This window comes from Acipenser ruthenus, chromosome 24 (genome assembly GCF_902713425.1).
Source record: "Acipenser ruthenus chromosome 24, fAciRut3.2 maternal haplotype, whole genome shotgun sequence".
In the NCBI taxonomy this organism is placed as follows: Eukaryota; Metazoa; Chordata; class Actinopteri; order Acipenseriformes; family Acipenseridae; genus Acipenser; species Acipenser ruthenus.
Window position 1 is genome coordinate 2,512,990 of NC_081212.1, and position 26,427 is coordinate 2,539,416.

At 47.4% G+C, this 26,427-nt stretch overlaps 2 protein-coding genes across 3 annotated transcripts in view; one reads left to right on the top strand and one right to left on the bottom strand.

Annotated features, from left to right (window-relative positions):
- Nucleotides 1-170: 170 nt before the first annotated feature.
- Nucleotides 171-21,278, bottom strand: LOC117429572 (ARF GTPase-activating protein GIT1-like). Of its 2 annotated transcripts, XM_058997948.1 has the most exons (21): nt 20,971-21,278; nt 16,529-16,662; nt 16,208-16,320; nt 15,728-15,833; nt 15,121-15,207; nt 14,785-14,915; nt 14,209-14,303; nt 13,671-13,713; nt 12,891-12,917; nt 12,576-12,624; nt 12,110-12,182; nt 9,765-9,862; nt 8,952-9,063; nt 7,555-7,688; nt 4,889-5,041; nt 4,094-4,321; nt 3,174-3,257; nt 2,783-2,859; nt 2,488-2,670; nt 2,315-2,378; nt 171-2,139 (listed from the first exon to the last, which is right to left on the bottom strand). In XM_058997948.1, the coding sequence occupies exons 1-21, from the start codon at nt 21,020-21,022 to the stop codon at nt 1,927-1,929; spliced, it is 2,256 nt and encodes a 751-aa protein (XP_058853931.1). In that variant the 5' UTR covers nt 21,023-21,278; the 3' UTR covers nt 171-1,926. The 2 variants fall into 2 exon arrangements, with proteins under 2 accessions (XP_058853931.1, XP_058853933.1); XM_058997950.1 differs by lacking the exon at nt 12,891-12,917.
- Nucleotides 21,279-21,792: 514 nt separating this feature from the next.
- LOC117430651 (ankyrin repeat domain-containing protein 13B-like) overlaps nt 21,793-26,427 on the top strand; it is a 28,419-nt gene continuing 23,784 nt past the window's right edge. Inside the window, exon 1 of the mRNA XM_034907296.2 lies at nt 21,793-22,169. Within this exon, the coding sequence (XP_034763187.2) occupies nt 22,065-22,169 (105 nt within the window). The 5' untranslated portion in view covers nt 21,793-22,064. The remainder of the gene's footprint in view (nt 22,170-26,427) is intronic.

Here is a 26,427-nt window from a genome sequence, read left to right on the forward strand (position 1 = left end):
AGTATGCGCCCTCCTGTCTTTAATCTCCACTTTACACACACACACACACACGTCTTCCATTCAACAGACACATCTGCGTACACTCTGAAATACAACTCCGGAGAGCAATGCAGCATGTTATTCATTTTATTACAAATGTACAATTGAGTTTTTTTTTTTTTTTTTTACACTTTTAAGTTTTTTGAAATTTTAAATCCCCACCACCGGTCTTCCCACAGATTAGCTGTGCAAGTGCACGTGGGATACAGGGCTTGTTACAATGCAGTACTTATCTCAAAACAGCAGCGGGCGTGCACGTGCTTGTGTGTGTGTGTGTGTACGCACAAAGGGAGGCAGGGGGACTTTCATGTCGGTGTGTGCTCTCACCCCATACCAGTGAAGACGGTGCAGGTTAGGCAAAGCTGTGTTTCCTGGCACCTGAGATGACCTGAAAGTCATTTATCCATCAGGAGCAAAACAAAATCAAAACCAGGTTCAGGAACTCGGGTCGCCCCCCCCTCTCCCCCAGTCACGGCTACCTGACAGCTTGTTATCTATCAGAGTGAGCATCAGTATGCACGAGGCAGGTGTCAAAAGCAGGCATGAAAACGTGGCAGCAGTAGTTGTTGTTTGCTGGAAAGGTGGTGTTGAAGTTAGGAGGGAGGGTGGTGTCAGTGCTGGAGATGGCGTCTACAGTACACTTCGTTGTACGTCTTACCTGTTTTTAAAAGTCCTTTCACAGGTCTCCTGCATCAGGCTGTGTATTGCAGTTTCAATGAGGCAGGTTCAGCGCCCAGGGTGTTGGTAAGTGCCAAGGGGAGAGGGGTCAGTCTGTCGTATGCCTGTCACGATGTAGTTGCAAATTACCGCAAGCACATCGCAGATACCTGCTGTTCACCCCGAGAAGTGGATCTTAAAAAAAATGAACAAATCTCCTATATATTTGGTATTAATAAGATGGTCTCCGTTGTCTTGCATTACAACTGGAAATCCTCATTGTCAACAGCCTCTTAGGTGCCACTGCGGTCTGTGCACTCAGTGTGTCACCGGTCACAGAGAGGACAAGCACTGTGCTCCGAAGTCGCTCCAGAGTCCCCTGTGCAGAGCGGTGTCGCTGTGGAAGGAGCTGGGAACTTACTCAGAGACACCACGTACTAATGCAGGTCACTTCACAGGGGCGGATGCTTCAGTTGTACAGCGTGCCAGACCTGCTGGGTCTGTAAGGGCAAAAACTGAGGGGGGTATAAAAGTGAAATGTAAGCTGGGGTTGTATCCAGGCAGCTCCAGCCCCAGGGGGAGTGGTTTGGGATCTCTTGGACTGCGGGGTGTGTGTTCCATGGCTAGCGAACCAGCTTGTGACCCGCTTAGGTCTCCCTTCTTTCCCACGAGTTACATTCGGGAGGCCACAAGCAGAGTCAAGAGAGTGTGTACGCTAAACTACGGCAGCTCACCAGGGACAAAGTAAAAGTGCTGTTATCAAGCAATAAACAAACAAACAATCTGAGGATCTCAACACAACAAATTGGAAATGTAGAGACTGAAATTATTTGAAATGACCTCTTAAATATAACTTTTTTTTTTTTTTGTTTACCCACGTGTCGTTAAACTCTCACCAAAACAAAATAGCAGAATTAAGGCCTGTTTAACCAAAAACAAAAAAATAATAATGATATATATATTTATATAACACATGTAAAAAGAACCAACAATAATTAAAAATTAAATTCCAGTGTTAGTCAGTCTTCAATCAAATCATAGTTCAGGGTTCAGAGACTTGCTTGGCAAGGTCTCCACGTCGACGAAGCTCCCAGGTTTCCAGGCCCTCTCGACGCTGTCAGCAGTTTAGTTTGCAGGGGTGCGCAGGAGGGATCACTCGGTATCCTTGCAGTGTTTCAGTTTCAGGGTGGTGACGGTCCTCTCCCCTGCCCTGCGCCCTGCTCCCCCCTCTCACTGCTTCTTCTCGCGGGTGGTGATGGTCACCAGCTGCTTGGCTGCCTTGGCGATGTCGTAGGCACACTGGATGACCTGCTGGGTGAGGAGCTGGAAGTCCACGGGGGCCCCCGGCTCGGGGGGGACCGTCTTCCTGCACTCGCTCTGCAGGCGGAACGCGCTGGCACTCAGCAACCGCAGGGAGCTCCGCACCGCGTCCAGCACAGGCCTCTGACAGGAGAGAGGAACGGCACAGCGTGTCAGCTAGGACCCTCCTTCATATCAAAACCCAGCGTTATTCATTATTTACAAGTTTAAAGTAATGCTTATTTTTTTATTTGGCTTTTGGGGTTTTCTTAGAGAAACAAAAATGACCCCAACTGGAACGGGAGTGTCTCTTTCTCACCTTGGGGAAGAGTGATGCCATCTCAGTGACGGCAGTGTGGATCTTCTCAGAGCAGGGCACGAAGCTGCAGGGACAGAGGAACAGTGATCACAGACAAAAAAAAGGGGCCGCAGACATTTCTCCCCACCTGTCTATCTCTGTCAGGTGTGCTGTTCACCTGTCTCTCTCCTCACCTGTCGTGTTTGAACTCCTGGGCGGCTCTCAGCAGCTCCTGGATGTTCTTGGTCACCTGCTCTGTCTTGAGGATGACGTCCTCGGTGCAGGGCAGGGTGGGGTCGGGGTCACTGTCCCCCTCGTCCACCTCCGAGCGGGGGTCATCCTCCGTCCCCCCGCGGGCAACCCGGCCCTCAGACACACTGCAGCACACACACAGGGTCAGTATCCCACAGCAATAACACAAGGTTCATAACCTCAGGGTAAAACTATAACAATTTCAGTTTGCCTTGACTTGTGTTCTCACACTCTTACCTGAGCGAGGGCTCCTGTGTCTGAGTGTTGTCGTAATCGCTGTCCGTGCCGCTGCCATGTTTGTCCCCTTTGGGCGCCTAGATAGATAGAGATTGAGAGAGACCTTCTCAGACTCTGAACAATGACGTCTAATGACAGCCAGCCCCTACCCAGGAAACGGGAGATTTTACTTTATTAACGGACTGCTTGGATCAGTATGCCACAGGAACCCCGACTCCTCTAAAAGACAAATCAAAACGAGGATATCCAACTAAGGCTGAGGACATTTAACACAGGACTCGCTTGCCAGGCTGTATCCTCACTCCAGGGCCATGCAGCAGGCAGCAGGAGCTGCAGCCACGTAGGCAAACTTGAAAACAGGAAGCAAGGCTGAGAAAGAGGGTTACTTTACCATGTATCTGCTGCCACCTTCTGGTGTCCCTGAGAGGTGCAGGGCGCTGTAGGGGGAGGGGCCACTGGAGACACCCTTCCGGATCTGAAAGGAGAGAGAGAGAGAGAGAGAGAGAGAGAGAGAGAGAGAGAGAGAGAGAGAGAGAGAGAGAGAGAGAGAGAGAGAGAGAGAGAGAGAGAGAGAGAGAGAGAGAGAGAGAGAGAGAGAGAGAGAGAGAGAGAGAGAGAGAGAGAGAATGAATGAATGAATCAGGATACAGAGACTGGTTAGGTTGTTGGGTTTTGGTCCCCGTAACAACATTTTTTGTTTAATTATTCTAAAATAATACTACAAAAAGAGAGTATCTCTTAGTTTGCACGATTTCTGTCTTAATGGCAAGACAGCTGTTGTTAGTGGCTGTTAGTGGCCACACACAGTCCACGGCTATAGTCAGTTAGTCCAGCAGCCACACCCCTGTGCTGTGCGCAGACCTAGGGTCAGTTAGAATTGTAAGAGTGTAATTCTGAATGAACTGCAATTCCATTGTAACTGCAATTCTACCTTATAACTGATTACACAGCTCTACAAGATTCATCACTTACAGATCCATGATGCCTTTTACATTCAGCGATAGTTATTCTCCTAGTTTTTTTTTTTTTGGTGACCCTTCATTTGTTAGAAAAAAAAAAAGTGATGTAGTAACGTTTCTGCATTTGCACCTTTGATTTTTGCTGGACTGAACATGTTCACGTGTGCAGTTGCTGGTGTTACTTTTTAGTATAACTAATTAGAATTGGAATTGCTGCAACTGTTAACTGCAATTGAACAAAAGTAGCATTTTCAATTGCAATTTCAGCACACAATGCTGCTGGAATTGTAATTGCTGCTGGAATCGCCCCCCGGTCTGGCTGTGCTCACCACTAGGGGGTGCTGGCACTTACGTTGGAGTGTAGCGGCTGCAGCCGGCTGACCAGCTCGTCCATGCCCTGGTGGCCGAAGGGTTTGGGGGGGGCGCCTGGCTCGTACATGGAGAAGGCCTGCCTGTCCCTGCGGGGGGGTGCCAGCGCCACCCCCTGATCCAAACGTTCGCCTGCGACCCCGGACCCCTGCGATGGCCCGGCCCCTGTCTGACCTCTGATGGTGGTGTTCTCTGTCTGCAGCTTGTGGATCTGGGGGAGAGGGGAGGGGTCAGCTTTCTATAAGGGGGGTGTGGGCAACCTTGGCACTCCCTGTTCCTTACACTGAATCAGTTAAACCCTTGACCAGGTCCTGAAAACACACGTCTGGTTTCACTGACTCCCTTAGGCAAGGGAGTCCATGATTAGTGGTAGGGGAATCCCAGGACACCAGGAGTTGCAGACAAGTTTCAGATCTGTTAAGCACGTGTTTTCCTTTTTACACGGCATTACTTGACTTTCTGTTGCAGACTTTCTCAACTCCCATTTCTCGTGGGTGCATCAGTCAGACCTCCTGTGCGGTGATTTTAATAAACATGTTTCATTATTCAACGCATTTCAAATTTCATTTCCGGTGGAGAGGGGGGTGTGGGGTGGGGGGGTTCACTGATTAAAAACTGAAATGTGAAATCCCCCCCAAACAATGGAAACAAACCATAGCAAATGAAATCTTGACGAAAACAAAAGTTCACATTATATTCCCGTGGGTGCCCAGGAGGTCATGTGAGCAAATTAAAAAGCGCTCTCCAATCCCATGGGCAGTTGAGTGGCGCCCCCTACCTCTCTCTGCAGCCGGCGCAGCTCCTCACTCAGGTTGTTGTTCACCTTCATCAGCTGCTGCACTTTGCTCTCGGAGGAAACGAGGGCCTTCTTCACCTCCAGGTACTCCTGCAGAGTGATGGGCCCGTCAGACAGGTCCGAGGAGTCCATGCTCTGAGAGGGGGAGGACACAGGGACGAGCGTCAACAACACAACCAAGAAACGCAGCCTCCAGCCTAATCCTAGTGGCCAGCAGTAATCTAAAATACTGAGCAGACTGACGATATCCTTGCCAGCCACTTTCCTTTTTCTGCTCTTTAAAACGGACTCCGAGAGAGAGAGAGAGAGAGAGAGATCAAGAAAAAATTGCAGAGGGTTTGAAACCCCCCTTCCTACCCTGCATGCATGCACTTGCACTGTAAACATCAGAAAACACATGTTCTACTTATGAGTCATGTTTCTTTGAAATCCTGCATTTGGTTGAGAGAGAGACAGATCCACACCCATGCCAACGTCAACAGCAGGGTGTTCCCCAGTGGCGTAGCCAGGAATTTTGTTTCGGGGGGGATTTTTGCAGATGGGTAATAATTAGGGCTGCTAATTAATCGCAGTTAACTTCTGTGATTAACGCGTTCTTTTATTGGGAGATTCGTTTTTTAACACACACGTTAATCGCACTCCTGTCTTGTCCCTCTCAGCAATATTCTTTATTTCCTTGGCACAGGTTTGCTGCTTTTAGTTATAGCATTAGGATACAGAGCGGAGTGAAACTTGCTCAAAGTACCCTGTGGTAACAATCTCTCCCCCTCGTCCCAAGACACCACCACACTGCCCACAGTTCAGCAGCCCCTCACAGTGCGCAGGGTCTTCCAGTTCAAACTACAGTAGCATTAGCTGCGGAATTCTACACTAATAACATTAATACAATAATCTGAACAGTGCAAATACTGTAACCTGGCCGAAACAGAAAATACATTCCAACATTACAATAGCATCAGCAATAAAACAAGCTTCAATGAGACGGATGCAGTAATTGTATCAATTAAATATGCAATTAAAACTAAGATTAACTGACATTATTTTTCTTTAAATCAAGATTATACCGCATATTTCTTTAAATCAAGTGTAAATCGCTTGACAGCCTAGTAATAATTTATAAAAATGTTTCTGCAATGTTTCAAACCCCTAGAACCACCCCCTAGCTACACCATTGATGTTCCCAACCCTCCCCAGCTCTCCCTTAGCATGACAACTCCCTCCCTCCCTCCCTCAACCTCTCCTCTCCTCTCCTCGTTCTCTCTGGAGGGTGGTTTTGCTCAAAAAAGGAGCAAAAGTAAATTGAGAACCTCCTCTAAAATCAGAGGTGTGAAGCAGAGACTTCTATAGCAGGCGCAGAGACACACAGTGGAGACACACACGCGGACGCGTGACGCAGACTCACACTTCACTGGGAGTGTGTCTGTGGGACAGAGAGGGAGCTGTGAGGTTTGGGAGCAGTCTGTAATCAGCAGGGAGACTGGGAAACCAGCTGCACTTCTCACAGCTCACATACTTCAGGGTAGCCTGGTGGTTAGAGCAGAGGGACTGGGAGAGAGGGAAGAAGCGGTCCGGGTCTCTCATGTTTAGAAAGGAGGGACTGGATGTTAACTTGTCACTTCCCCCACCCTACTCAGTCCCGGCAGCACAAAGCCAACCCTCATATCCCAAAATAACATCTGACATCAGGGATAAAATATGTATGGGCCACCAGCTCCTTTGAGAGCAGGCCCTGGTCACACGGCCACAGTCAGAGACCACAAGGAATTTGGAGAACAGGAATTTGAATACAGTTTGTTTTGCTCTATGTAGTTATAGAAAACTCTGGTCGTCGAAAAAACGTGTAAACAGGCAGGCAGACAGAGCTAAACCAAGAGTCAACAACGCGTTTCTGTATTTTAAACAATCCATCCCTCTTCCCTCTTCTCACCATGGCCCAGTTCTCCCTCACCTCAGTTCTCCTCCTCAAACTAGGTCCATTCCCTACTCTCCCCTGGTCCCCGTTCTCCCCGGACCCCTCTCGGCTCGGTTCTCTCCCCTGGTCCCCGTTCTCCCCGGCCCCCTAACGGCTCGGTTCTCTCCCCTGGTCCCCGTTCTCCCCGGCCCCCTAACGGCTTGGTTCTCTCCCCTGGTCCCCATTCTCCCCGGACCCCTCTCGGCTCGGTTCTCTCCCCTGGTCCCCGTTCTCCCCGGACCCCTCTCGGCTCGGTTCTCTCCCCTGGTCCCCGTTCTCCCCGGCCCCCTAACGGCTCGGTTCTCTCCCCGGCCCCCTCTTGGCTCGGTTCTCTCCCCTGGTCCCCATTCTCCCCGGACCCCTCTCGGCTCGGTTCTCTCCCCTGGTCCCCGTTCTCCCCGGACCCCTCTCGGCTCGGTTCTCTCCCCTGGTCCCTGTTCTCCCCGGCCCACTAACGGCTCGGTTCTCTCCCCGGCCCCCTCTTGGCTCGGTACACTCCCCTGGTCCCCGTTCTCCCCGGCCCCCTAACAGCTCGGTTCTCTCCCCGGCACCCTCTTGGCTCGGTTCTCTCCCCTGGTCCCCGTTCTCCCCGGCCCCCTAACGGCTCGGTTCTCTCCCCTGAACCCCGTTCTCTCCCCGGCCCCCTTGGCTCGGTTCTCTCCCCTGGTCCCCTCTCGGCTCGGTTCTCTCCCCTCACCTTGGCCCGGTTGTTCCTCCCCGAGTTGCTGCTCCTCAGCAGCTCCTGGTCCGTATCCTCGTCCGACGCTACGCTGTCGTAATCGTGCTGGTCGTCCGCATCGCCATGGTTACGCAGGCTGTAGTCAAGGTTATCTACACAGAACAACAACAACCACCTGTTACCCTGACAACCTCAAGAACAACAACAACCACTGTTACCCTGACAGCCTTGAGAACAGTTCCAGACAGCAGAAGTCCCCCCTGTCCTCTCAATTAACTGGAATACAACAGAGCCGTCTGCAGTGGAGCAAATCACAGAAACCAGCTTCCAGATCACACTCACTCAGCGCCTCTCCATCACGCACACAGTAAACTGACTGCAGGGCGTGCAGCAGGCTTTCTGCCTCAACTCAGATATATTACTACAGACGGGGGAGAACTCTATATCCCCGTCAGGCACGGTTTTGTTATTTTTTGAAACTGTAAGTTTGTATGAACTCTAGGGGGTTCGAGAAATTGCCTTGCCAAAACTTTGGGGAAAAAAACCAAAAAAACCCATTATGCATTATAAAATAGATCCATAGCTAGAAAACTTAACTGGGCACGCAGTGACTGACGGGGATATGGAATGGGAGAAATTCAACTCGTAGAAATGAAAAGTCACGGGAAAGCAGTTTCGGGGGCAGAACGTTTCTGGAAAAACAAACTTTGACCCTGAATTGGAAACGAGTCAACAGAATGCAAGGAGAGAAGCCGACAGACTCGCCACGCTGAAAATAAATCATGAAAAGCATTCCAGCTGATTATTACATTTCCCACTTTACCATATAAGCAGTTCTTTCTCTCTCTGCTTCTGTCTTTTTCTTTGGTCTTTGCTCTGCGTTGCGTGAACTGCTGTCAACGTCAGGAAGGTTTTAATTGATATGAATATTTGCTTTATCTTGACTGCTGTCGAGACGGAATTAGACTCCCCCGTCCATACATTTTAAAACACTCATAAATTGTAAACACAACTTGGAAGGAATGTTTAGACTTCCTGCCTTTATTCAGTGAAGAATCCTGGCAAAGAGGCTCGTCTTCTGAACCAAGAAGTCTCTTTACACTCCTGAATCTATTCCTACTGCAGAGCAGCTTCACCCATTCCAGGTTTTACTACGAGCTTGATCAGCCACAGTGTGTACAGGTAACAAGCTCAGGTGTGTCTTAATAAAAACTCACAGTTAAACCAGGAATGGATCAAACTGCTATGTAATGGGAGTCTTATTTCCCATCTCTGGGCTTCAGAGATGTACCACATGCATTACTGTAGCCTTGCAACTCACCACATTACAACACACACACACAGACACTACCACCCCCGCCAACTCAAAACACAGTACTGCTAGCAGCCTGCTCCTTCTCCCCTGCCCTCCTCACCTGTGGGGCTGGTCAGGCCCTTGCCATGTTGTCTTCGCTTGGCGTCACTCAGGATATCGATGATCAGCGTGGCGAACTCGCGGGCATTGAATCGGGCGAGTTTCTGACGCCCCTGCGAGACGAGACACGTGTACAATGAGAGAGAGAGAGAGACAGAAAGACACACACACACACCCCGGTACAGCGACAAACAGAGAGAGAAACACACACACCTAAATACCACGCGAACAGATCAGGACATAATCTGCAACATTTAAAAGACAAAATTAAAATCAGTTTCTTTGTCAAGATCTGTGGGGTTATAATGCCCATTTCAATTATGATGGGTCTTTTTTATTTGTGTAAAAGAAAAAAAAAACTAAATGCTAACGTTACACAGAGAAACGACAAAAACGAGATGAACCCTCTTAAAACAAAGCCTCGTCTTAACATCAATGTTTTATTTATTTATTTTTTTAAACCGGTTTAAAAACTTATCGAAAGGCACTTCTTATCTAAACTAATCGTTGAGTAATTACTGAAAACACCGACACACGAAGCACATCATAAAGACAAGAGACCCTGAGCGTTTCTGGAAACGGGTCAAGTTTAAATCAGGGTGGGGGGTTTGTCTCCAGATGCTTACAGCTGGAAGATAAACTGTACCCAGCCCCCATCCCTCGCCTGGCAGCTACACAACTTCCTGAAATGTGGCAGCATTCTCCATCTATTGATACGTCCCCCTCCCTCTCTCTCTGCTTCTCCCTTTTTATTCCATTTCCTTTCTCCCCTCCCTCTGTCATTTGTCTCTTTCCATTTTTCTTTCTTGCGTACCTGGTTCCTGGTGGCAGAGTACTCTGGATTGACAGGCAGGAAGGGGACAGCACTGCGCTCCGTCACCAGAGTGCTGTGGTTCTGAGTGGTCAGCCAGACTGAAGAGAGCGAGAGCAAGAGAGCGAGAGAGAGAGCGAGAGAGAGAGAGCGAGAGAGAGAGAGCGAGAGAGAGAGAGAGCGAGCGAGAGAGAGAGAGGATAAGACACACATCTCTGCACAGCTACAGAGTATCGTAATTATCTGCAAGTCTCACCCAGTGTGGATTGCTAGTCTGGCTCACCTGCCTACCTGCATTCATTCCCTAAGCGTCTGCTGGTCCTGATAAAATCAGTTGATGACACACATGGATGAGTGTGTAGGAGTCATGAATATGTGTGTATGTGTGTGTGTGTGTGTGTGTGTGTGCGCACAGGTCACGGTTCCCAGTCTGCATCGTGCACACTGACCTGTCCAGTTTAACTAATAACCATTCCCATTTTTAACATAAGGATTGGTCACTACTCTACCATGCAGATCGGCCAGTCCTGTCCAGAGACTAGACCCCAGTTCTTTTTGGCAGCCAGACAGCGGTTCTGTTGAGCACCAGCTAGTTTCACGTTAGCACTTGGTCCTCCATACGCACCATTGCCAGTCCAGTCCAGGATTAGTGCCCATGTCTTAGAATATCACAGTGCTGTCACTCTCTCTGCGACTGGTCTGCATGCACGGTGCAATGCAGAGCATGAAGGCACTAGGACCCTGATCCCAGCAGCACATTCCTGTGTCTGTGTGATTCTAGCGCAGGGGGAACAAGGTCACCCTCCTCATCTCTCCAGCTGGAGCTCACTGGATATAAACTTGTGTGACCGTACAAAAAACTATCTGCCGCTCGACAACACAAAACACGGCTTTCCATTCCTCAACTACACTGCTGTCTTCATCCCCAAAGACACCAGCACACAATCATGCATCTCCCAGCCTATCAGAAAGACAGCGGGAAATACTTCTCATCACAGCGTTTGTAATTCAGTTTTCTTTTAGTATTTCTAAATTTCCCCACACTGTCTATCGAGTGTTTTACAGGTATGGGTGGAATTGCTTTCATTCTAAATCCCTGCCTAAACCACAGCGCAGAGCAAGCCAGCCAAAACACGCTGCGATGTTTCAAGTCGATTCGATCGTTCAAACTGGCGTTACACACATGTAAAAAAAACGTTATTGACCCCTCTTCCTGTTGTCGCAGAATAAACTGCTGCTTCACATGACTTAACTGGGTGTAGTTACTGAAAATCACCAGGAGGCGGCAGTCTGCAAGTTTAGTATAAGATTAGGCTGTATTGAATTTGCTTGCCTCTCATATCTCCAGTACAGCACTGAGTTCTCTATACTAGACTGTATTGAATTAGCTGGCTCTCAGATTCCCAGTACAGCACTGTGCTCCCTAGACTATCCTGCATTGAACTAGATAGCTCTCAGATCCCCAGTACAGCACTGAGCTCTCTAGACTAGACTGTATTGAGTTTTCAGCGTCACAATACAGTGCTGGTTTCCTATCCTCCAAGCGATACATGAATATTGAGATCTCTCCTACCTCCGTGATTAACACGCGGAACGGCAGCTCTGCAGTGAGATGTGCTCCTCAACAGAAACAGCCCTGCCTGTCAAAATGAGGTCCTGCACTGATCTGTGAGATTGTAACAACGCAGAGAGAGAGAGAGAAGGGAGGGAGCCTCCAGTGGAATTCACTCCCTGATCTCAGCCCCTCCTCTTCCATTCCTCTCTCTCTGTTACAAGCTGTTCCACCGCAGCTTCATTCTTTGCTTCCTGTCGACTAAAAATGGAAAAAAATGTGCGTAGGCGAGAGGACACCAGGAGCTGCAGTAACTCCCTGTGCTGTGATCTACTCAGCCCTGAGAAAGAGGAACAGCAGTGTAACCCTTCCAGGACTGGGTCCTTCTCAGTATGGAATAAAAACCTGTACAAACTGACAGTATCTGTTACATGGTTTGCCAGCCTGATTTGGGAAAGAACTCAGCCCTGGGAAATGCATGCCCCGCCCCTCTACCGCCCCATTCATATTTCTATTCATTCGAAATCTACAACAAGAAAAAGCAAAAAATTAAATAAAGCCCAGTTAAAAGCTCTATCAAATATGAATATCAAAGTTATTCTCCCACAGCTAATAAACACAATAGTACTGCATTAAAAAAAACACTGAAAGAAACTTCAAAATCAATGAGAAACGTTTCAACTGCAAGTCTTTTTTAGTGTCTTCAAGCGTCGAAAGGTTTGACGTTGAATTCAGTTCCTCGGAGTATTCCTCGAGCTCTCAGTGTTGCGATGAACGTGGAAGAGCTCAGACTCACCGGCGTCGTTCTCCCGTCGGTCCACCTCGTCATACACGTCCATGGCGAGCTCCTCGAAGAGACGGTTACTGAGCTGCGGGGACGAAGAGGGACAAACACGAGAGAGAGACAGCGAGACAGAGAGAGAGAGAGGGAGAGAGGGAGAGAGACAGCGAGACAGAGAGAGAGAGAGAGAGGAAGAGAGACAGAGAAAGGGAGAGAGAGAGAGAGCGAGAGGGACACAGAGAGAGAGAGAGACAGGATTATACAACAGAGCAGGCTGGGAACACCGCTCGGAAAACACATGCACTTCTCCCCTTTGAGCGTCCACTTCTCCCTTCTCTCATTTACCCTTCCCATCTCTCACTACCACCCCTCCCCTTCTCTTAACCTCTACCACCTCTCCTCTCCTCTTCCCTTCCCTCTCTTCCTCCTCCACTCTTTCCCCTTCACCCCTCCCCCCCACCCTCTCAAACTACAGACTCACCGCTTGCAGTTTCTTCTTAGCTGCCTTTGCCAGCTCTGAGAGATCTAGGCTGTGGGAGAGAGTGAGAAACAGCATGTCTGTCACACAGAACTGGAGCGTGGAATGGGTGGAAAAGGGGGAGGAGGGGAAGAAGGGGGGGGCAGGTACTCCAAGAGGAGGGGTGTTCGGGGAATGGGACTTTTACAAAATTACAAATAAAAAAAATTACATTAAATTAAAAACCTAAACCTATAACAAGCACACACAATGCTAGGAGAATGGGAGATCAAAAAAGAAAGAAAGGAGGAGGGTGTGAGTGAGTCAGTGTGGAGGTACCTCTGTGTCGAGCACTTAGGCTGAGCTCTGCCTCCAGCGCAGCAAGACGGAGAGAACAGGAAACAAGTGAGTGAGAGAGGGAGGGAGAGAGAGAGAGAGAGAGAGACCCAGCATCTACACAACCCCCCACCCCAACCCTCACCATACAAATTTTAAAAAACCTTTTATCCCTCGCGTACAGAATACATGCTCTTCGCTAGTTCACGGTTTTCAATCAAGACGGCGCGCTGTGCAGTTCTTTACACAGGTCAGAATCGATTTTAAATAACCTTTTCACTAGAAATGCATCTTTTAAACCTCTCCTGCAGCCAATACTCTTCCTCTGGAAGCAGAGAAGTTCTGGAGTGCAAACAGCAGCCAGTTAATCGGGAGCAACTTTTAAACCAGACAGGCAGTATTCTGATCTGTGACTAAACAGCTCCCCCTTGTGGTAAAACATGCAGCAGCACATTCAAATCTATTACACAGGCTTCTCTGCTGTTAGGGTGTGAATGCAGCCGCAGTCTCCAGACAATGTGAACAGCTCCCTCGTGTGGTCATATATGGTAATTGTAATCTCTTAAAGGCAGACCCCGTGTTTCCACATGCGCTATAAAAACTGGCTGTAAAACTCAATCTCATCCCATTTCAAAGCCAAGAAGCATGTTAGTAAGGGATTTTCTTTAAACCAATAAAGTATTTCTTTATGTGTGACTTGCAGGATTTGCTTTATTTTATTTGTATATCCTAGGCACCACAATTTATCTATTTTGATCAATCCTGATCAGTTCCCAGACTTACCTGTCTGCCATCTGAGGGATAATGTAATGCCCATTTTTATGATCTGAAAAAACACATACAAAAAATAGTGAAGGAGATACTCTTATACCACAAGAGACAGGGTCAGCTGTACACAATAACTTATTGTAAGCCACAGTCAGCGGCGTTATCCAGGTCTTTAGAATTCTTGGCAAGCTGACAGCGTACCCTGTACGAGACAACACTTACTGCAAAACAATACCGGAACAGCCTTTCAATTGGCTGAGAGGAGCTTGATGATTTATGATAGATTTGCCAGTCTGATTTACCTGTACGCATTGATTTGTTTTTTTTCTTGCGTACCTGTACAGGTAGAGGCTAAATAAATCAGGGACTCACCTGGCCTCCGTCGCACAGGTAGAGAGTATAGAATCAGAGACTCACCTGGCCTCCGCCCGCACAGGTAGAGTATAGAATCAGAGACTCACCTGGCCTCCGCCCGCACAGATAGAGACTATAGAATCAGAGACTCACCTGGCCTCCGCCCGCACAGGTAGAGAGTATAGAATCAGAGACTCACCTGGCCTCCGCCCGCACAGGTAGAAAGCCAGCCTGTCCGTCAGCTCGTACTGACACTCCACCAGCCGCTCCACCAGCTCCACGTGGCCCGCTTGCCTGCCGGGGGTGAAGGTGAGAGGTTAAAAGGGCCCCGCCAACGGCCCCGCATCGGGAGGGCTTGTTTATTTCTAGTGAAGCTGCACTTCCCACGAGTTCACTATTGCACAGGATGGCCTTTACCCAGGACAGACTATGAAGAGAAGGAGGCTGTGTGTTGACATTCATGCTTAAACCAATCTGGATATTCTGAAAGCAGATTTTCAACAAGCTTCCACGTGCAGGCTTCATTTTTCAATTGTTTCAACACACAGCAGAGAGGGAAAGACTCCCTGTTTCTGATCCGCCAGCAAAAGAGCAGACCTGTTAACCTGAGATTACCCCTAATGCATCCCTGGTTCTGCAAAATGCTTCAACAAACCCAGCTGCGTCTTATGCTAGCGGAGTACCTGATGATCAAATCACAACCCCCTTGCCTCCTGTGCAGCAGCTGCCTTGGCTGCAGGTTTGTCTAGGGGGGGGGGGGTGGAGACTGACTGACCTGGCGTAGTCCATGGGGGTCCGGCCATTGATGTCAGGGGCCCCGGGGTCCGCCCCGTACACCACCAGCAGCTCAGCCTGCAGCACCTGACCGGCCTTCGCAGCAACATGCAGGGGAGTGGTGCCCTTCTCCTAGAGGGGGAGAGAGAGATAGCAAGGATGGAAATCAGACTCCTATTGCTTAGCAGCCATTCCAGGTTTTACTATAAGCTTGATTAGCCACAGCGTAACAGGTAACCAAGCTCAGGTGTAAAACCAGCAGTTGATCAAACTGTTATGCAACGGGAGCCTCGTTTCCATCCCTGTACAGTACAGTCCTCATGCAGTTTGTATTCACCGGGTGGAAGAAGTTCGCCTGGGCGCCGAGGGACAGCAGTCTCAGGCAGGTCTCCAGGTTTCCAGTGCGGACGCTGGAGTGCAGTTGCTGGAGAAACAAACAGAAATACAGTAAAAGTAAAATCACACAGTAATTAAACTGTTAATTCCAGGGCCGATTCCGTCACTGGAATCACGAGTAGGAAACATGACAGAACCCAGATCACCCGTTTTGTGATTTTGCAGAAGACGAATGCACAAATCATGTGAACTTGCTAGTGTTAATGCACATTCTAGACAAAAAAAGTTAATTATCAAAAATCCTCTTTTTTTTTTTTTCTAATTGCTTTTTGTGCGGTAATTATCAGTTCTCATCTGCCCTGCTCTCTCTGCATTCTAGAAGTGCTTATAATAATAATAATAATAATAATAATAATAATAATAATAACTAATTTATTCTTCCCAGTTCTATAATACACAGAAAATAGGTTAAAAAACTTCTGGCTTCAAATTGTCCACTAGAGACACAGCTGGAGAACCTTACGATTCTTTTGCAAGTTTTTTTTTTTTTTTTTTCTAAATCACCCCCCCCCCCCCCCCAACCCTGACCCCCGACCCCTGACCCTCACCTTGCTCAGATCCTTGGTTGTGACTCCGTCATCGTCTCGGCAGGGCAGCTTGTGAACGAAGGCCAGCATCTGGTACTTGGCACGGATAAACTCAGACTTGGTGGGGCTGTGGGACAGACAGACAGACAGACAGACAGGCACTTAGCACGCTGCTAACATACAGATATCTTAGCTGTCTCTCCTGATCCGTCAAGACAGAGCAGCACAGTTTTGCAATCAGCTAACTACTGTATTGCTTTCATGTTATTTACTGATATTATTATTATTATTTACTGTTACTTTGTAATTTTTACTGCTTCTTGATATTGCACCGACATGTAAAGCGCTTTGAGAGATTGTGGTAAAATAAATTAAAATAAAATTCATTTAAATTGAATTGCAGTAAATTAACAAAAGACTTCACATGTTCGGGTTAACAGAAATCGGGGGAAGCCCTGGAGTGCCGGACCCAGGGGAAGGTTATTGGTGGCGGACACTTACTGGACCTTGTCCTGGGGGTTGGGTTTCCTGCGGCCGCTCTGCACCTGCGCGGGGTCCAGGAGGGAGTGCTCCCAGATTGAGTTCGCTCCGTTACTGGCCAGGGTCTGCACCATCTGAAACAGCACAGAGAACACCGTCAGAGACACACTGCTCGCTCCCAGGCACACCCAGTACACTTCCCTTCACTTCCCTTACACACTGCTCGCTCCCAGTATCCCCCCTTTCCCATCCCTCTCACTTAAACACAAGCATTCGCAGTTCCAGCTCCGTCCCCTCCCCCTCAGCCCTCGCCCCCTCTCTTCCAACCCCCCGCCCAGGTACCTGTAGCAGGGACGCAGGCCAGCCGCTGTGCCGGAGGTGCTTGACGATGGAGATGTGCCTCCCCAGGCTGCGATGCACGGAGCAGCACTCATCACAGATCAGCACACCTCGGTTAATAGAGGCCCAGCCGGGGTCTGGAACCAACAGAGGAGAGGCAGGGGGTTACTGACTGCACACACAGAGAGACACACACACACACACACAGACAGACACACTGAACAAAACTATAGTGCAGATCTATTTGATTGTATCGTCTTGCGACACCGGGCGCCTACAGAAATAAGGCTCCCACTGCATAGCAGTTTGATCCATTACTGGTTTTTCTATGAGTTTAATAAGACACACCTGAACTTGTTACCTGTACACTTGGGATAATCAAGCTCGTAGTAAAACCTGGAATGGGTGAAACTGCTACACAATAAGAGTCATATTTCCATCCCTGCACACAGATATATAAAGGAAAGCGGGCTGCTGCTGTGCATAGCAGGACGGCAGCTTGAGAACGAAAGCGAAGAAGAAAGGACGGATGAAAGCCGACAAAACCACAGTAATTTCAGGCTCAATTAACGCCGCCAAACACTGGGAGAGATAGCATCTCAGCTTATCTCAGAGAGGGATAGAGAGGAGCGTGGCGCTATGTGCTTATCCAGCAGCACACTCGCTGTCCCAAATTAAAAGAAAAAAAATGAAAAAGTGCTATGACAAGATAGCGGATCAGACTTTCATGTGGTTCATCTGGAGCGTGGCTCTGTGCCAGTCCCCAGGGGAAAAAAAAAAGAGTGGCACTGCCACAGTACAGCTACTCGCTGCCAGCCATCTTAGCGCACGCACATATTTCCACACTCAAACACGAGGTTCGTTTCTTAACGAACGGAATTCCTGTATTCTGTCATACGCCGTACACAAGCTGCATCTTAATTTCAGTCCCGATCAGGAAGTGACAACTCATCGTCTATTGATGAATCAGTGCTGCTTTCCTTACACGACACATCGGACTGTGACAGAGGTACGTATCGCTTGTACCGTCACACACGACCAGAAGCACAACAGCAGAGCTCCCTGTACGTAACCAAGTGGTTCTCGAATAGTATGAGTACACACTCTCCTGAAATCATTTCATTTTCATCTTTTAAAACTAAACAGCACAGCCTGTCATTCAATGATCACTTGACTTCCGCCAGGGCCTCACTGCACGACCAGCATCACGACACTGCTGTATCGTTACATCCTTAGTCATGATTGGCATCATCGGTCAGATTTCGGTGGAGTCCGGATAGCGGGCACTCAGCTGGGTGATGGCATTACTGCCACATGCCCCTCTGTGAGCAGCGTCCCTCTGCACAGCACAGCGCACTAACCTTCCCTCCAGGAAGTGGTTAACATCCAGGTCAGGGGGCCCTCCAGAGAGACAGATGTTTACAGGCCTGGTCCAGATGTGCTTGGGGGAGAAGGGCCGTTACCGAGGCATTCGGCAAGACGAGGGACCGAAACACGAGAGAGAGAGAGAGAGGGGGGGGGGGGGGGGGGAGTGTGCTACTGCTAATCCCGGCATGGCTTAATTAGAGTGGTGTTTGCAAGTGAGTGTGTCAGTGTGTGTCAGTGTGTGTCAGTGTGTGTGGGTGGGTGTGTAATGCACTATATCTAAAGCCCATATTCATATTCAGGCATTTCCCCTGGTTCCTGGAGCATTTTATGTTTATGCTGACAGTTTTTAAAATTAAAATCAGTAACTCAAAAGAGCTCCTGCATGCACCTTTGTCATGTCTGGTTAGTTGTGTAAGAATTTCATGCGTATTTACTGGACCAAAATTCACCAGAAACGACCTGAATCTACAGCCGTGCGTTATTTATCTGGAACCACAACGAATCATTTTCACCTCCAGCAAAGTTAAAAATAACGGCGTTTGTTCCAGTTTCCGCTGCGGTGTCACAGACTTCCTGCCAGTCCTGCCTGCCTCTCCCAGGGAAGCAGGAGCCAGTTTATCCAGCATTCCCGGGAGAGGGTCAGGCAGCTTCCCGCCAGGACCTATCCAGGGAATTCTCACAGAAACAGGGAACTTTTTAGCATTTTCCATCTGCTTATTTTATAGGACTTTGACACCTTAACACAATTACGCAAACAAACATCACGCATTTCAAACATTTTAAGGAGGTATAACTGCAGCGTTCAAAAATGAATGAAAATTAAGTTTTCTTTCGATGTACACAAAAGGTTTAAAATGATTAAAATATTATTTATTTCCAAGATGTTTCTGACAAAAGCCCTTCTTTCTACACAGCTCAGGAACGGCTTTTGTCCGGAAAGCCCCGAAATATATATATATGGGCTGGACAGAATATTAGAAAACACCTGCCAAAACACTGTCAATAGGGCACACAGAGGCAGTCAGGAATCAACATGGATCCGAGTCTATTCAGAAGGGGTACGTGAAGCGCATTACTCAGTGTGCACTACCTCTAACGGGTCCAGGTAACTAGAATATTATTTCCCTTCCAAAACCAGGCACTAGTTATTTACTTTGCTTTAGCCGAAAGAGAACCTATTTGATGTTTTTTATCTCTTTTTTTTCTGTAGGCTGTTGACACGCTGTCTTTTGCAGCCGTTACTAACGCATTTAAGAGCATCAACGCATAGTTGCTGCTTTGCACATGACGCAGATCTGCATCCTCACACTCTGGGTTCAGGGGTCACAGCTCGAGCTGGGGGGCAGGGGGGCTGAATTAGTCCCAGGGGGTTGAGGGATGGAGATGTAGCCTCGAGACTGACGCACATTAAAACAAACCAAGGCAAGCAGCTTGGTGCAAGAGAGACGTCTGACGTGTTCAAATGAAAGTGACGAGAGCCTCCGGGCTTGAACCCGTAATCTCCAAATCAAGCAGCTCCACGCTTCAAGCGTGAAGAGAACCTGCTTTCATTTCCGCAGCACTCTCCCTGACTTAATGATGCGGCTCAACATGTGAATTTAGTGTGCGATCCAGGACAGTGGATAATGAAACGATTACTAAAAACCACAATAAACCCTCAAGCACGGCGATGAAAATAAGACTCCCGTTACACAGCAGTTTGATGCACTGCTGGTTTCACTAGGAGTTTAATAAGGACACACCCGAGCTTGCTACCTGCACGCTGTGGCTAATCAAGCTCGTGGTACATAAAACCTGGAATGCAACTGGACTCTTGTTGCCATACCTTTTGTATCATTTAGCAGGGCTTTTAAACTAAAACTGAATCACTCTCTTTCCTAAATCATCACGTCTCAAGTCAAACTACATACTGCAGACTGCAGCTGCCCTGGGTCTCTCTCCTCCCCCCCCCCCAAAGCAGGTCTGGGGGTAAAAGGAGGAGAAACCAGGAAATTCAACAGCATGAAAATGTGGTTTAAAGGTTGAGAAGTGACAGGCAGGTGTTGAGCCAAAGGTCAGGGGTTAGGTCAGCCTCCTTCAAAACAGTTAGGAAACATTTGAAATCCCCGGAGCTTCAAACTCGATTTATTTAAAGTAATGTTCTTTATTATCTTTAAAAATAGACAGTGTTTTATTATTAGTGTTTTATTTAAGGAAGTTGACTGGAAATAAACTTCAATAGTATTTACTGAGGAGGAACTATCCGTCCCCCGCCCCCCCCGCCCCCCCCCCCCCCCCCCAAAAAAAAAAACTAATGGGATATAAAAATAAACCAGTTTGTAATACATGACTAGCAAAGGAAAACTTAGATCACTTGGCGTTTTGCAGCTACAGACTGTATCTTCTGCAACTAAACAAGCGACTTCCACGTTATACGAACTGCTAAAACAAAACACCGAGGTGAAAAAAAAAGAATTAATTACTTAAAATGCATGTTTTGACATGTATTGAATGAAAGTACGGGGAGTGTGTGTGTCGGTTGTGCAAGCTACGGGTTTTACGTCAGGCCCTCGGTGGAGAAAATAAAACTGAATAAATCTAATAAAATGATTTCAAAGTTGCTTGCTTTTAAAAAATAATAATAATAAAAACACCACAAAACACAAATCCTTCATTTTAAAATAATACAATGGTGAGCTTTGTGCAAGTGGGTTGGCAGGATTATAATGACATTACAGTAACAGCGATTCATTTGATGGTTTATAAAATACTGTATTTGTATTTTTTGTTAATCGACACCACGCCTCAGATTGACAAAGGAGGTAACGGCGCGTGTAAATGTATTTACACTTTCAAAGAGAAGGCTTTATAAACAGGAAATAATTTGAATGCAAAACCCTTTTCCTAGAGAAACAGAGCCCTTTAACCACAGAGAGACACAGCAGGCCGCACGGAGCTCCTCGCTATCCAAGACACTTGCCTGCTGCCCTCCTCCCCTGCGAGACTCGGAGTCCCGGTGACCATCCTCCCCTTCCCAAAACGGTATCCCTCCTGATACACAGTAACCAACCGCCGCGGTTATTACTGAACGAGCTTACCTGCAGCGCTACAGTCTGCGCAAACCTCGCTCCTCTGCAACTTCCGAGACATCTCTCCTTCCCCAGGCTGCAGCCGCGGCTCCTGATTGCGGATGGAGTCCCCCGAATCCGCCCGCTATTCCCCGGAAGACTGCCTGACGACTGTGGCGCTGTTGGCCCTCGCCTTTCCCCTCCGGTTTAATGGCGAATATTCCCTGCTATTCCAGCGTGAAAGACTTGTTTGGTTTTTGTTCAGTGTCTTATAATTAGCGTGTATCGAGAAGGGAGAGGGGAAAAGAGAACCGGAGCTCCTGCAATTCAAGGAGGAGGGGGGGGGGGGGGGGGGATGTGTTCTCCTGTCACGGTTTTTTTTTTTTTTTTTTTTCCCTCTCACCGACAGTCTCCCAGTCTCCTCTCTGCAGCACAACGGCTCCACCTGGGGGTGTGAAAATAACCTAAGCAGTGAGCTCACTGTACCCCCCCCCCCCCCCCCTCTGACTGTGACAGGCTTTTTCAGAGCGCTTGTCCACAACTCCACCAGTTCACTGGCCGCACAGCTCAATGCAACACCCAAGCATCTGTCTGCTTAGCAGATGTGTAGCCTAGTAGCACGCACCATTACAATAAACTGCAGCATTGTTAGCTGGCATAGTATAGATGTGCTGTCCTGTCCCGTACTGTCAGTGCCACTGCCAAACCGTCTCTTATTGTTATCATTGATGCGATGTGTGTGCTTAGCTGGGACTCGCCTCTGCTGAGACTGAGAGAGAGAGAGAGAGAGAGAGAGAGAGAGAGAGAGAGAGAGAGAGAGAGAGAGAGAGAGAGAGAGAGAGAGAGAGAGAGAGAGAGAGAGAGAGAGAGAGAGAGGCGAGATCTAGGGAGGGAGCGGAGGGGAGAGAGAGAGAGTAGTGAAAGAGAAAGAGAGGGAGGGAGTCTGAGAAGAAGACAGAAAGGCAGGCACGTCAGACAGACGGTTTTAACTCCATCTCCTATTCATATTCACGTGCATTTATTTACAGTTGGTTTAACAGTTGATGTCTTTATTTTTACTCGTGTGCATGCGAGGTGCTGGGCGTACATTTTAACAGAAGAAAAGCCCAAACCATGCACAGAAGATGATTTCTGCTAAGAAAACTCTTGAAAGCATGCACCCGCTGCACTCCCTGGTGTGGAGTAACAGACACCGACAGCTTGAGAAGCTCCTGGCCGCTGCAGAGCAGGTAGGTGACACCGTGCATTAAACCAGCTCGCTTTGACTCGCCGGGGCTCGGTAGCGGCGCTGCAAAAACACGCTCCGCTATAACGGGAAGGAAACATCCGAGGAAATCGTCAATGCGAGAGCAATTCAAGTAAATACATAAATATGTCAATATCCTTATCATTATTGCTATCCATATGCTGAATACTCCACCACACCACGCCACGTATCACTGCCTACAATCTTACAGTCTTTCAGCATTAGCCTGTTTGTGTGCAGAGCTGCACCCGCAGCAGACTGCCATTCATACCTGTGCGAATTATTACTGAGGTTTAGGTGTGGGGAATGCGATCTGTTTTACAATGCTATGCCATCACTTTGTTGCATTGTATTTGTACCCGTGACATTATACTCGCTGTCCTTTATTTGAGAAATTCATAAAATAGTCTGTATACGATATTCTATTTAGCAGCTGTTTTTTTGTATAACAATTGTCACATGAACCAAGACATATTTGATAGATATTTGCTATCTTGTTTTGTTATAAGTGTGTCAGTCCCATATGGATATCGATATCTCGGTGCTACAGTAGTTCTTGTTAATAATATATTGGTATTATATATATTTTTTCATATAGGCGGGGGAGTCGATGGGGGGTTAGGAGGTTGCAATAGCGATTACAGTATATTATAGTAAGCTAAACGTGCTATCATGTACTGTTTAGTAATATTTAGTAAATGTGTGCGGCGTTTTTTAATCACCTTACTCGTTTAGATAAACAAACTAGAATATAGTCTTTTAGCATCCCCGCAATAATACCGTATACTCTATTTTGGGCTATTCTTGATCATATACTGTTTTATGAAAAATAATAATTCTAATAATACAATATAGGACAGTAAGGACGAGCACATCTGTAGTGTAAGGATGTATGGATTGCTGTGTGATTAACATAACGATGAATATGATTAGTGTTGCATTTAAACGTATTGTGCATTTAAAAGATACAGGAATTAAAATAATAATAATAATAATAATAATAATAATAATAATAATAATAATAATAATAATAATAATAAATATATAGCATTACTTATAATAAGCATAGCTGTACTTTTCAGTGATGGATATTCAGACAGGAAACTGCAGAGGCACATTCAACTGTATTAGAACCAGTAAATGAGGATAAGGTGTGGGGCTGTTATATACTATAGTTTTACCCCAGATATTTCAAGGAGGAATCCAACTCCGTTGACCTGTAGTGGTACCCCAAATATGACCCCCAATTTTGGGGTTAAACAAGGAGCAGATGTCCCACCCAGTCATTCTGCACTGCTAGCAAATTGAGACTATGGGATTGCTCAGTCTTTTGCATGCATTTGAAGCTGGGTTTGATGGATTTATCCTAAGATATGCTGCACACACACACACACACAGTGCAGAAGGGTTCTGAGCTAACCATTCCATTCACCTGTCCCAGCACATGCTGGTGGGTAGCAGGTGACTGTTTTATTTGGTTCTCCCAAAATGATTATATTGTTTGCAACAAACTTGTGTTCCTCCTCCTCCTCCTCCTCCTCCTTCTTCAAACACGAGGCCTGGTCGTCTGCAACACATTTATTTTTTACGTTTAATTATTTATAAGAAGCGCAGCGGTACTCTAAGTGTTTTGTGTCAATCATTTACTGAATATTGCTTTTCAAAAGGGAGTAAAACAACATGCAATAGCAGATTTCTAAGAGAGTTGCTTATTGCAAAAACGATAGGCTCTAATCAATCAGTGATACGGTGTCAGAGATTCTAATCCATTGCTTTGCTGCAAAGTTACATAGATTTCATTAAAAGGAGTTTTTTTATGTGGGGGAACAGATGAGATCTTCATATACCAAATCATTTTTTTTTTTTAGATCGGAAATTTGAAGCTGGCTTTGCAGTGCTGTCTGTGTTATCCAGGACTGGCCTTCCTGCCAGTGATATTTCAGCCTTGACAGCGTTGATTATTAGCAAATAAAACAGCACAGCTGATTTACACCGCCCTGTGAGATAAAGCGTTGCTCTTCGCTGTCTCTAAGATGTTGGAATAATGCAGCCCTGACGGGTGATGTTCAATTCTGTCAGTGCGTTTTGTCACACAGGAATTGTGTGTGTGTGTGTGTGAGTGAGTGGAGGGGGCGGGTAACGGAACAGATCTTAGGAATCATAACATTCCTTTTAAAGTCTGGAATGGCTCAAACTTCTGGGAAGCGGGATCCTGTTTGTTTTCCAGTAATACTTTTCCATTCCCCGGTACAGCAAGATCTGAACTGTCTGGAGAGAGAATTCCCTTGGAAGAGTCCATTTTCTCGCTTCATCTTTTCTCCATTCCCATGATTATTGACCTGTGTATGTGTCCCACACTCATGTCTAATTGTACACTACAACAGAACGCCTGGGGGTCTGCTTGCTATAATGCCAGGATACAGGTCTTGTTGACAGTACTGTTTGTTTACATTCTCCTGCAGGGACACATGCTTCCCTCCATTGCTACTACTGTGTGTCAAGGGCAATCAGGAGTTCCCAGAGGTGGGTCCGGAGGATGCTACAAATGCATGTTACAGATAGCAGTGTAAGGTTACAGTCATGTCACGATAAGATACGTATCACGATATGGAGGTTGTGATCTGATATGCATCACGCTACACCTGATGGTTCTGGTGGGCTACTTGTGTGACGCATAGGTTCATCGATATGCAGTGAATCATTACAGCCTTGGAGACAGAAGTGCTAACCATGGCTTTTTAAAAGCATGTTCTTGACTCTCATTAACATGAAAACATTCTCCCTCGGCCTGCGTGGTTTTGCAGTGGGTCAGTGATAAGGTTCACGCTGTGGATTCTGAAGCCTTGGTTTTTCGCTCCTTTAACACACAGAGAACTGCACAACCACAATGCAAATTTACAGAGGTAAACACTTCTGTATGTGCTTCCTCTTTTTTCTGGACAATAAGTTCCATGTTCAGCTCAGGGGCTGCATGCAGCTCTAATCTCTTTGTATGCAAATACAGTACATTCAGGGGTAAAATGAACGTCCTAATTTATTTTTTTTATTTAAGGAAGGAAAAAAACATGTTTGTTTCCTTTTTACATTTTAATGAAGCAATATAACACCCATATATAACAGAGGGCATTACACGAACCAGCAATTATAGACAGGTTTCAAAATATCCCATATCCCAATTTAGATTGCCCCATTATTTGTTCCCCTCGCCGCAGCAACTCCGCACACCGCTCAGGAGAACTCAAGGCTCAGTGGGGGGTCCTCCGATCCCACGACCGAGCCAGCTTCCTCTTCTACACCCAGGAACTCGAGAGCGAGCTACCGGGCTCTGGAGGACAAAGTCCAGCCCAGCAGGTGTCCCCCTGAGCTCACTGGGTTCCAGGCTGGTATAGTGTAGCGCAATGAGAAGAAACTTAACCCAATGCCAGCCAGAACCCGACCCTGCGCTCCCCTGACTGTATGACTCACCCTGCCCACCACATGACCATGCTTATACCAGGTGAGCCACTCACGGCCCCCTTTTCAGTTTTGTTTTCTGTGCCACACGCAGATTGGTGCAGCACAGGGCTGCCTTTGAGACTGAGTTGTTGTTTGTTTTCCAGTAAACCCTGCGGTGAGAAGGTAGACATTAAAGAAAGTGACGTTTATATTTGCATGAGATTGGACCCCGCTCTCACTGCACGACGCTGCAGGAAGCTGTGGGTTTTAAAGGGTGTTTAAAAATAATACGAATGCTCTTTGTTACTGAGAAACTGTTCCCACCATGTTAACTGAGACCACAGTGATTGATGATAGACAGGGGAGTGAATAGCAGCCTTATATTTGATCAGTGATGGCGGCGCTCAGGCACTGGCAGGGAGAGAGGGAGGCTGTGCGGCCGAGAGGTTTGGACTGAGGGACTGGGAGGGAGGGAGGGAGGCATAGTGGTTAGAGCTGAGGGACTGGGAGGGAGGGAGGCAGTGTGGCATAGCGGTTAGAGCTGAGGGACTGGGAGGGAGGGAGGCAGTGTGGCATAGCGGTTAGAGCTGGGGGACTGGGAGAGGGAAGTGGTGTGGCACAGTGGTAAGAGCTGTGGGACTGGGAGGTAGTGTGTGGCCCTGGTTTCAAATACAGAAGAGGTCTGCGGTCCGTTGTGTAAATGATTTAAGAAGCTGACCTTCAGACCGGCCAGTAAGTGGTTAATAGGATCTGTACTTGCTTGAATAGCTGTGTACTCTCTCTGGATTAAGCTGTCTTTGTTCTTT